General features: G+C 44.5%; 1 protein-coding gene across 5 annotated transcripts in view; it reads left to right on the forward strand.

The window, feature by feature from the left end:
• Nucleotides 1-12,177, forward strand: part of celsr2 (cadherin, EGF LAG seven-pass G-type receptor 2) — a 325,531-nt gene that overhangs the window by 160,749 nt on the left and 152,605 nt on the right. For all 5 annotated transcript variants that reach the window (XM_078242273.1, XM_078242276.1, XM_078242272.1 and 2 more), the window contains one exon: nucleotides 617-839. In XM_078242273.1, coding sequence (XP_078098399.1) covers nucleotides 617-839 — 223 coding nt within the window. The remainder of the gene's footprint in view (nucleotides 1-616; nucleotides 840-12,177) is intronic.

The raw sequence follows: 12,177 nt of genomic DNA on the forward strand, positions 1-12,177 counted from the left end.
CAAAATTTCTTATCCCCATTAGATAATTGTGCGGCATGGTGGCACAGTGGCTAGTGCTGCTGCCTCGCAGTGCCAGAGACCCATGTTCAATTCCGGCCTCGGGTCACTGTCTGTGTGGAGTTTGCACATTCTCCCCATGTCTGCGTGGGTTTCCTCCGGGTGCTCCGGATTCCTCCCACAGTCCAAAGATGTGCGGGTTAGGTTGATTGGCCATGCTGAAGTGCCTTTTAGTGTTAGGCAGATCGGTAAATAAGTGGGGCTACGGGGAAAGGGCCTGGGTGGGATTGTTGTCGGTGCAGGCTCGATGGGCCGAATGGTCTCTTTCTGCACTGCACTGCTATGACTTGACAATTTAGTTACTTAAAACCAGTTCAGGCAGCATCTGTGGAGAGAAAAACAGAGTTTAAACATTTCGGGTGTGTGACTTTTCAGGAAAGCTCCCTAACCGCCCTGATGTTAACTTTGTTTCTCTTTCCACAGATACTGCCAGACCTGCTGGGTATTTCCAACATTTTATTGTTGTTTTTATTTCAGGTTTTCAGCATCTGCCGTGTTTTACTTTTATCTAAAACCAGATCCCCATGCTGAACATTAACGTAATATCTCTGTTCCTCAGGTAGTTATTGTGAGGTGAATTCCCGGTCTGGCCGCTGTTCTCCTGGAATTTGTCGGAATGGGGGGACGTGCGTTAACCTGCTGGTCGGAGGTTTCAAGTGCGATTGCCTGCCAGGAGAATACGAGAAGCCGTACTGTGAGATGACCACTCGGAGCTTCCCTCCGCAGTCGTTCATAACCTTTAAAGGGTTGCGGCAGCGCTTTCACTTCAGTATCTCACTCACGTAAGTAAAATGTTGCCAGTTACTGAGCCTTGCTTCACCCAATGACTGTTACCTGCTCGCTCAGTCGGTGCGTTCATGGTTGAGTGTACAAGTTTGCCATAATGAGCAGAAAGGCCATAGGATCAAACCCAAGTGTGTGCTGAATTAGCTGATGTCAACTTGGCCATCTGAACTAGTCTGGGCACCACAGACTGGGGACAATAGGCAAACTCCTGATCACTATCCAGTTTAACCACAGCCATGTGTGAATACTAGTTCGCAACACCAATCTGTAGCTTGTCAGATTTATAATAATCAGGCTCAATACCTGTCTCAGGCTTATTCATTCAGGCACAGGCTGTATGTATACCTGGTTTTGGCTGGGCCTCTTGCATCTAGCTCAAGATTGATGGATTGGCTGCATCTTGGCATTAATCTGTATTTGTCAGGAGAGGGGAGGAAAATGTAATGGAAGTGTAAACAATGGCAATATTAACTGAAAAGGAAGTAGATTCCACAGAAAAAGACATTTGCGTTCATTAAATAGTGGCAATTGCATGAATGTAAGACAAATACTTAACTCATAGCTGCAATTGGAATTTAAGGACAGGCATGGCATGTCCATTAGCCTCCAAACAATACATTTTTCATTGATTTGTTTTCAAAAAAGATTGTCGCAAGGATTTCTAGAACCGCAATTTTCCAAGAAATTGGTTAATTGGTTTTGGCCTGTTTGATAGTTGACAATCTGTGACAGGCTTGATTTTTATCTTACTCATTTTAAAATCTCTGACCTTGGAGAATTTATGCGAGTGTTGGTAACAATTCCTTATCCCAGGAAAGTGATGATTAGCTGCAGTGGTAATAAGGTAATGAATGAGTCTCCCAGATATACCACACAGGGCAAACCCAGCAATTTTTACTCATTAGGAATGACAGTCATTTCTTTTGGTTTAATAATATGACCCTTCTTGATATATACCACTCGTGAAAATTAGCAGAGTTTAAGTGGATTTGCAATCTACATTATTCTTGCTGTTCAAATATTCAAACCTTCCAAACCCCTGACCTCTACCACCTAGAAGACAAGGGCAACAGATGCTTGGAACGCTACCTTCAGCTTCTCCACCAAGCTACTCACCATCCTGACTTGGAAATATATTGCTGTTCTTTCATAGAATCCCTACAGTGCAGAAGGAGGCCATTCGGCCCATCGAGTCTGCACCGACCACAATCCCACCCAGGCCCTACCCCCACATATTTACCCGCTAATCCCTCTAACCTACGCATCCCAGGACTCTAAGGGGCAATTTTTAACCTGGCCAATCAACCTAACCCGCACATTTTTGGACTGTGGGAGGAAACCGGAGCACCCGGAGGAAACCCACGCAGACACGGGGAGAATGTGCAAACTCCACACAGACAGTGACCCGAGCCGGGAATCGAACCCGGGACCCTGGAGCTGTGAAGCAGCAGTGCTAACCACTGCGCCACCGTGCCGCCTTTCATTGTCACTGGGTCAAAATTCTGAATCTCCCTCCCTATTAACACTATGGATGTACCTACACCACATGGCCTACAGCTGTTGAAGGCAGCAGCTCATCACCACCTTCTCAAGGACAATTAGGGATGGATGATAAATGCTGGCCCATCTACCAATGCCCCACATCCCATGAATGAATACAAATGTCACACTTAGCAGATTCTCATATTGACAAGTCTATGAGATCCAACGAAGGTGGTAGGGAGAAGGAAAAATACCTGGCAAGTTGATACCGAACACATGTCATTTTGTCTCAAGTATCTTTCATACTGACAGTGATCTTGTTTGATGATGGAAAGGATGAAACATAGAATACAGTAAGTTGCTTGGTAGAATATTGTGAATAGAGAGACATGTTGCCAAGCTTTTTCATCTTGCACTCATCAGGACAAATGCAAGAATGTCAAATTTCAAATGATCACAACAATTTATACTACAGGAGGAAAGGGTACTGATTGATTGGTAAGCTGATTTTGATTGACTGAGGAATTACCATGGAGAAAACAAGAAGGAAAAATAGGCTCCGCATGGTCCTGGGTAATTAAAAAAAATGCGCAAGGCCTGAATATGTTTCTTGTGTTTGTCCTGATGAGTGTAAGATGAAAAGCTTTGACAATATGTCTCTTTTTTTCAGAACACAGTTAGTGAATGCATTCTGCAAGCTTCAACTCACCGAGATGTTCAGTTGGGTGTAGAATACTACAGTGTTGAAGGAGGCCATTTGGCCCATCGTGTCTGCACTGACCACAATCCCACCCAGGCCCTATACCCACAACCCCATGCATTTACCCTAGCTAGTCCCCCTGACACTAAGGGGCAATTTATCATGGCCAATCAACATAACCCGCACATCTTTGGACTGTGGGAGGAAACCGGAGCACCCGGAGAAAACCCATGCAGACATGGGGAGAATGTGCAAACTCCACACAGACAATGACCCAAGCCAGGAATCAAACCCGGATCCCTGGCGCTGTGAGGCAGCAGTGCTAACCACTGTGCCACCGTGGCGCTGGGTGTTGTATATTTTTTGCGAGTTCTCTTCGCCATGGTCATTTGTCAGGAGTGTCAAAGACATTTTCTCACATGAGATTTTCAATCACCATATCTGAGGTGTCAGTCCACTCTGGAAAGAATAAATTTGGCTAAAAATTACAAAATGTCACATGAGCCTCAGGAGAAAGCTGGTAAAATTATTGTATTCTCTTCCCCTTTCTTATTGTCTTTCCCCTGTCTTTCTTTTGTTCTCTGTTTTCTTTATCTGGGCTTACTCTTTCTGTATTATTCTTCCTGTTCTGACAGTCCAGTTAGCTATGGGATTTGTAAAGTGATTTCACTATCCTGAAGAGAAAAGGAAAATGAAAGAGCAGTGCCTTCAAAGGTGATGGGGGAGGCCCTCTATTGAGGCTTTAGACATTTCGGCCAAAGTTTTCCTTCCTCCTTCACGGCTGGGATTTTCCGGTGCTGCTGAAATTTAATGGAGTTTTGGCTGGAACGCTAAATTTTCCATTCCTTTACACAATGAGTCCAGCCACGGGCAAGACCGGAGAATCCCACCCATTGGGTGGCACAGTGGTTAGCACTGCTGCCTCACAGCTCCAGGGACCCGGGTTCGATTCCCGAATTGTGTCACTGCTTGTGTGGAGTTTGCACATTCTCCCTGTTTCTGCGTGGGCTTCCTCCGGGTGCTCCAGTTTCCTCGCACAGTCCAAAGATGTGCGGGTTAGGTTGATTGGCCATTCTAAATTATCCCGTAATGTCTCGGGATGCATAGGTTAGAGGGATTAGCAGGGTAAATATGTATGGTTACGGGAAGAGGGCCTGGGTGGGATTGTTGTCAGTGTAGACTCGATGGACTGAATGGCCTCCTTCTGCACTGTAGGGTTTGCATAATTCCAAGATTCTATAATTTATGTCTTTTGATATTGCAATGAACACTGTTTATAGCAATATTACCAAAGTGATCTCTTTAGTCGCTGTCAGAAGAACAAGAGAAGGAAATCAGGTAAAAAAGCACAGTGTGTAGATGTGAGTGATTGCAATTTCCATTGGAACCTTGTTGTCCGTAGAACAATTGATAGATGTGTTATGGAATGACATCGGAATGGTTGTTGTGATCCAAGTGGAAGAGGGCCAATTTCAGTGAACAAATCTGTCCCAAGCAAATTGGAATCAAAGATTGGCAGGCAAAACTGTTAATAAAACAATAGGCTGTCTTCAGACAGGAGATAATTACGGTACGGTCAAGGGGTACGTTCCCATGAATGGGAAAGATAGGGCAAGTAGAGCCAGAGACCCCTCAATATGGGAAAGATAGAGAACAAGTTTTTGCTGAAAAAAGGCATGCTTGACAGATATCAGTTGACAATATAAGTGAGAACCAGGGCATAAGGATAAACCCAGTCAGCACAAGCCAACGGGTTTAACCTCTGAGGAGGAAAAGCTTTAGAAAATCCAGGACAAATGTGGTTGGTTTAATTAGGGAAAGCCAGCACTGTGTTTAACACTTTATTGCTTAAGTAATAGAGATTAACTAAAGAGGGGCCACTGACAGCTCAAATGGCCTGGCTGTTTGTCTCCTTGAAAAATGTTATCAATTGTCACAGGTCTGAGGGAGGCTCAATTTTGAGGCAACCTCACGTTTTCTTACCTGTTTCTCAGCTTCCGTCCCTCTTGGCGTGGGGCTGCCGAGGCCCTAGAGCTGTGGTTATAGCCCTGTGATTGGGCCAGCAACATTGCGAGCCTAATATGGTTCCAATGGTGGCTCCGATGTGGTTCTGATAGTAATGTGGTTCCGATGATGCCACTTTCCAAAGTGGCGCTTCTAATATGTGCTCCTTTTTCCTCAACCATGGTTTACCACCTACAGTTGTCAACAAGGCCCTCAACAGCGTGCGGTCCATCTCCCACGCCATGACTCTCACCCCCACCCCTCCATCCCAGAACAAGGATAGAGTCCCCCTTGTTCTCACACTTCACTCCACCAGTCTCTGCATGCAAAGCATAATCCTCCGCCATTTTCACCAACTCCAGCGTGATGCCACCACCAAACATATCTTCCCTTCACTCCTTCTGTCAGCATTCCACAGAGACCATTCCCTCTGGGATAACCTAGCCTACTCCTGTACTATACCCAACACCTCTCCCGTCACTCATGGCACCTTCCCATGCAATCACAGCAGGGGTAATACCTGTCCCTTTACCTCTTCTATGCCCACCATCCAAGGTCCAAAATATTCATTCCAGGTTAAGCAGTATTTCACTTGCACCTCTTTCAATTTGATCTATTGTATTCACTGCTCCCAATGTGGTCTCCCCTATATTGGAGAGAGCAAGCGTAGACTGGGTGATCGCTTTGCTGAGCACCTTCGGTCTGTGCGCAATCAGGACGCTGACCTTCCAGTTGCTTGCCAGTTTAACACATGATCCTGCTCCCATGCCCACATGTCTGTCCTTGGCTTGCTGCAATGTTCCAGTGAAGCTCAACACAAACTGGAGGAACAGCATCCCATCTTCCGGCTGGGCACTTTACAACCTTCCAGTCTCAATATCGAAATCAACAACTTCAGATGTTTTGCTCTACCCCACCTCGACCCCTTTGTTTTCATTCTATTTTATTTACTTTTTTACTGTTCTCTACCTTTTATTTCTTTATCATCTTTCTTCATTTTTCTTCCCCCCCACTCTTTCCCCCTACTTTACACCCCTTCCCTTACCTTTTCTCCCCCTTTGCTTCTCCTTTTCTAAATCTTATCTCTGTCCCATCCATTTTCCTCTCCCCCACCCCTCCCCCAACATCTTCATTTTAGCTTCTCTGTCATTTGGCCATTCACACCCTTTATTCTCTGTGGACAGCTATTAGCTGGTTTCCTTGGTTTCTATGGCTATGACTCATTTTTCACTCCTACCCCCTGCAGTATAAATATCTCACTTTCTATGCATTTTAGCTTTGACAAAGGGTCGTCTGGACTCGAAACATCAGCTCTTTTCTCTCCTTACAGATGCTACCAGATCTGCTGAGATTTTCCAGCATTTTCTCTTTTGGTTTCAACATTGCGAGCCTGTCTGCTGTCCTTAATTGGATGGTAAACTTGGAGATGGTCAATTGGGAGGTTACCTCTGGGGAAAGTACCTCCTCCTGCCTGATTCTCAGCAAGTGTGGGCTCAAGGCCAACCCCCTCTTTTGCCCCGAGATCTGTGTCCCTCAGCCCATGGGAAAATCCTTCCCATTGTATCCAAATCTGGGTGTCCAAACAATGTAAAAGCTTCAGAGATGGTGCAGAAAAAAATATTACAATGCCAGAGATGTGGAACTTCAGTTATGTGGATGGAGAAGCTGGGATTGTTTTCCTTGGAGCAGAGAATGTTGAGGGGAGACTTGATGAACATGCTCACCATGTAATTAAGGAGTGTAGGCAGGCTCCTGATGCTGCTGGCCCAATTACAGGGCTCTAATCATAGCTCTAGAACCTCAGTTGCCACATTGGGGGAGATGGATGCTGCTGAAGCAATAGAGACCCCCTCAGAGGGGTCTGGACAGAGTATTTGGAGATAAACTGTTCCCAGTGGTAGAAGGCTTGAGAACCAGACGCCTTCCATTTATTGTGATTGGCGAAAGAAACCAAGGTGGCGTGAGGGAAAGCTTTATTACGCAACGATTGATTGGGATCTGGAATACTGTGCCCGAGGGCGTGGCAGTGGCAGACACTGCGGGGGATTTCTAAAGCGAATTAGACAAACACCTAAAGAGAAAAAAATGTGTCGGAGGAGGATAAAGACGGGGGACTGGGAACAATTGAGTTGCTGAGACACAACATGCCAAATGGCTTCTCCTTATGCTGTTACCATTCTATGATTCCGGTGTTTGAGACGGTGTTATGTTTGTTAGTGGATTTTTGTGGTGTTTTGTCACACCGGTGCTTTGATGTTGTGGTATTTGTTTGTTGGTGGCATTGTGAGCCTGAAGGCCCTACCAGCTGCTTTTGCAATGATCATATTATACTCTGTGCCAATGATGACGTTTGTATGGAAATTACCTGCTGGGTGGTTTGAGTGTCTAGTAATCTTAATTTTTGAATTGTTACACAACACTGTTTGTAAACTGTCTGAATTTGAGGTTGGAACTCTTGCCAGTGTCTGGTATTGTTGGAGATTACTCAAATCAAATACTCCCCTTTGGCATTTAATCTCCTTCATTTTAGAAATCGGGCAGGATGATGCCAAAATGGTGAAGAAAAACTGAAGTCATTTTTGCTGAAATAGGTTTTATTTCCTCTGCCTTTCACTGAGTTCTGTGATTATTTTCTCTTAAATGGCCAATATTACACAGCGTTGATTAGCTGCTGCTATAGTACAAGCAGTGTGAAGAGTGCTACTTTCTTTACGATTACCAATTCTGATTGAATATATTCCAGGTGACGTCAGTGGAAGTGTTGTCACAGAAAGCTGGCCGTGTGGCCTGTGTGGGTTCCATGGGTGACGATTCTGGAGAGCATGCAGAAGAAATTGTTTCACGGTGAATTTTAGGTCTAATGCAGCCATGAGCCATTTTTTTCCTCATTGATAGTTTCAATTCATTGTCTGTCAATATAAAAATTAAAGCATTGGGTGCTTCCCGTTGAATGATTGCCCCACCTGTTGTATTTTTCCAAAATTCGAGGGCGTCCTCCTGGGACAGTTTGGCGGGTTTTGTCCCAGGAGACGAGCAGCAGCAGCAACTCCTCAAACCACTCTTTGAGCGTCCCACTGCAGGTCAGAGGTCACCACGGAGGACTTCTCTTCTGCCTGCAGCCTGCAAGGCCACTTGGAAGAATGCACCTCTGTGAGGGGAAGACCTCCATCACGTCCATTTATTTGACCCTTTGCCTGGAAGAATGAGACAAGTCACCAAACTGCCGGTGGTTTGCTGACAGTGCCAGACTCCAGGCTGGATGTAAATTTAGGAGGATTATGAACTGCTCCAGATCACTGATCTCAATCAGCAGCAATGGGCTATAGGAAACCCCATGTCCCCAGGCTAGATTCTCCAGGAAGGGAGAAGGACATTGTTTGCCCCTTGGGGAGTTTCTCCATAAATGTGATTCTTCAGGGATCTTACTACACTGGATGTGATGGCACTACTTGGTGATATGTCATGGTGATGGGAGTTGCAGCTTTATCCCTTTCTTGGTGGTTACTGATGCTGAATTGTAGAACTGATCTGTTTAAAATGTTGCTTTCAAATCTTCTGGAATGCTTTATTTGGCCACCAGGAAATTGATGTTGATTCTGGTAAATTTCTGACCATCTGGGAGGGTTGGCAACCCTACCCCATTTATGTCCGAAGTATGGTGGTGGAAACTTGTTTAAACATACTTGGTGGAACCTTCTGTTCTCTCTGGTGACAAGCTTGGAGGTGGGTCATGCAACCTAGCTATGACTGTAACACTACATTCTGCAACTTCTCCTTTCCTTCTCCACGAACATTATGCTTTGTCTGTGTAGCGTGCAAGAAACATTACTTTCACTGCATGCTAATTCATGTGACAATAATAAATCAAATCAATTTGTAGCAATGTTGCTGGACAAGTAACCCAAAGACCCAGAGAATAGATTGGGGACATGGGTTCAAATCTTACCACAGCACCTTATGGAATTTGAAGTGGAATATAAAGTTAGTCTCAGTAACCATGACCATGAAATGATCATCGACTGTAGTAAAATCCCATTTAGTTCACTAATGTCCTTTAGGGGAGGAAATCTACCTGGTCTGCCTGACATGTGACTCCAGACCCAAAGCAATGTGGTTGACTGTTAACTTTCCCCTGAAATGGCCTAGAAAGCCATTCAGATCAAGGCAATTAGGAATATGCAACATAATGTTGGCCCATAAGCCATGAAACAACGATTTTTTTAAAAATTAGGCAGGATGGTGGTGTGCCTGAGCCCCTTTCTATCTCATTAATTGGACACTTACAGGCCTCAATTGGTGGTCCATAGTTGGAAGGTCAACTATGGACCACTAATTGAGGCCCGTAACAGTCCGATTAATGAGCATTTAAAGGCCTCATCCCACTGCTGCTGGTGTTAACTCAGCTGCAGGCAGACCTGTTGGCATGTGGCATGTACAGCAGCTAAAACCACACAGTCAGCTTGTCACCACCTTGGTGGGGCTGCCTGATTGAGAATTCAGCCATCAGGAGGGGGTGCTGAGAGCCATCCCTATGCCTTTACTGCTGACACTCATCACCTTGCACTGACTCTCACATTACTTACCTATGGCCTAGGTCGCCTGGGACTCCACTCCTTGTGAACAGTCAGCTTTGATTGGCTGGAAGCTCTCCGCAGGCAAACCTGCCACGCTCGGGTCTTGATTCCAGGGGAAGGCCTTGCCATTGCCTGATTGACATGTGGTTTGGCAGGTCTTCCTGAAAACAGGCAAGTGCTCTGCAGCCAGCAGGTGGGACCTCCAATGCCTCAACAAGATTCCACCCACTGTTTCATGATCTGCTGAGTAACTTTGGAAATGAAGAACAGTGCCATGCTTCCAAATACATATTCAGGTGGATCATTGATACTCAGTTCACATATGACATAAAGAGCACAGACTAAATATAAAATATACAGAGGAAAAAATGGGCAAGGAGACAATATGGGAATATTTTAATTTGGAAGCTGAGCTCAGAAGGTCCTGGTAGGAAGGTGCATCAGTGGCATCAGGGGAGTTTACAAATGACAATCATTGTCGCAGCTTGGAAGATCTAGGCTACTGTGATAACGTTTGACATGTGATGCATGTCACCTTCACATGGACAACTAAACTAAAATCTAGCATGTTTTCTATATATAAAAATCACAATGTATGCAAATTAATTTAAGTTAAAGGGTGGCACAGTGGTTAGCTCTGCTGCCTCAGAGCACCAGGGACCTGGTTCAATTCTGGCGTCTGTGCGAAGTTGGCGCCTTCTCCCTGTGTCTGCATGGTTTCCAGTGGTTTCCTCCCACAGTCCAAAGACATGCAGGTTAGGTTGATTGCTCATGCTAAATTGCCGCTTAATGTCCCAGGGATGTGTGGGTTAGGGAGATCAGAGGGGTAAATATGTAGGGTTATGGGGGTAGGGCCTGGGTAGGATGCTCTGTCGGAGAGTTGGTGCAGACTCGATGAGCCAAATGGCCTCCTTTTGCACTGCAGAGATTATATGATTCTATGACAATAACCATCATATTGATTATGAAGACTGCAGAAACCCATTTCATATAGGGATATTTCCACATTTTTTCCAGAAATAAGTAGCGCATTTTTAAACAGAGTGGAGCTGCTGCTGATTATTCCAATTGACACCTTGTGCTGCTAATGCCAGGTTTAATGAATTGTTGAGGAGTAAAGGGGCTGGTGTCACACAAAGTATGATTGATGCCACTGACGCCTTGTCTCTGAGCAAAGGCTCTGTTCATCTGCGATGGGAAACATGTTTGAAGTGTAGTTTTGTGGGCTGTATAACCATAACTCTCAGATATTTAATTCTAAGAGATTAGCTTTAATTGCTGCAAGGCTCTTTCAAGGGTATCCCTTAAGGGTACTCCATTATTGGAGCAGCATAATGGATTTTATGTGAACTCTCGCATAGTCTATTCATCATTCAGTAGAAAATGGTACTATCTGCAGAAATACAAGAGCTTTAATAAAAAGGGACTTTATTTGCACATTTTGTGCATTAAGAGCATTTGCACTGAAGCCATTCAGTATATTTTGTCTTGTACAATGTGCATATATATATATAGTAATATCTGGAAGGCTAAATTAAGTTTGTAGACTTTGTTAAAGCTGAACATATGGGGGAGGGATGCAGTATACTGATAATCAAGAGCATTGTAGAGTTCCCTGAATCCTGGTATACCCAGATATCTAAACCTCAAATAAAGACAGAAAATGCTGAAAATACAAAGCAGGTCTGGCAGCATCTGTGGCGAGAGAAACCAAGTTAAAGTTTCAGGTCATGACCATCCATCAAAATATACCTTTTGTTCACCTAGATGAGGAGTTCACTACAGTTGTAAGGAAGAAGAGAGCATTTGTAATATATTAAAAGACAGACGTTAGGTTTCACCTAACCTCTGTGAAGATTTCACCCTAACCTCTGAAGGGTTATATGCGATGGAAAGGACGGAGAGCGGTAGCATAATTTAAAGTCACAGAAGCCACAAAAGAAAGCATTTCTTTTCAGGATTCCACTTGTAAACAAAAAATGACAACAATCACATCCTAGAGTATATGGATGAAAAAGATATGGTTCAATATGCACACTTTTAGTAAACAAACGCACTCACCCATTTGGTTTGATCTGATTTATTATTGTCACGTATTTATATACAGTGAAAAGTATTGTTTCTTGCGCGCTATACAAAGTATACCGTACATAGGGAAGGAAAGGAGAGAGTACAGAATGTAGTGTTACAGTCATAGTTAAGATCAATTTAATGCGAGGTAGGTCCATTCAAAGTAGCAGGGAAGAAGCTGTTCTTGAGTTGGTTGGTCACGTGTCCTTAGACTTTTGTATAATTTTCCCGATGGAAGAAGGTGGAAGAGGAAGTGTCAGGGGTGCATGGGATACTTGATTATGCTGGCTGCTTTTCCGAGGCAGTGGGAAGTGCAGACAGTGCCAATGGATGGGAGGCTGGTTTGAGTGAGCGACTGGGCTTCATTCATGACCCTTTGTAGTTTCTTGCGGTCTTGGACAGAGCAGGAGCCATACCCAAGCTGTGAAACAACCAGAAAGAATGCTTTCTATGGTGCATCTGTAAAAGTTGGTGAGAATCGTAGCTGACATGCCAAATTCCTTT

Source organism: Mustelus asterias, chromosome 25, assembly GCF_964213995.1.
Source record: "Mustelus asterias chromosome 25, sMusAst1.hap1.1, whole genome shotgun sequence".
NCBI classification, from domain to species: Eukaryota; Metazoa; Chordata; class Chondrichthyes; order Carcharhiniformes; family Triakidae; genus Mustelus; species Mustelus asterias.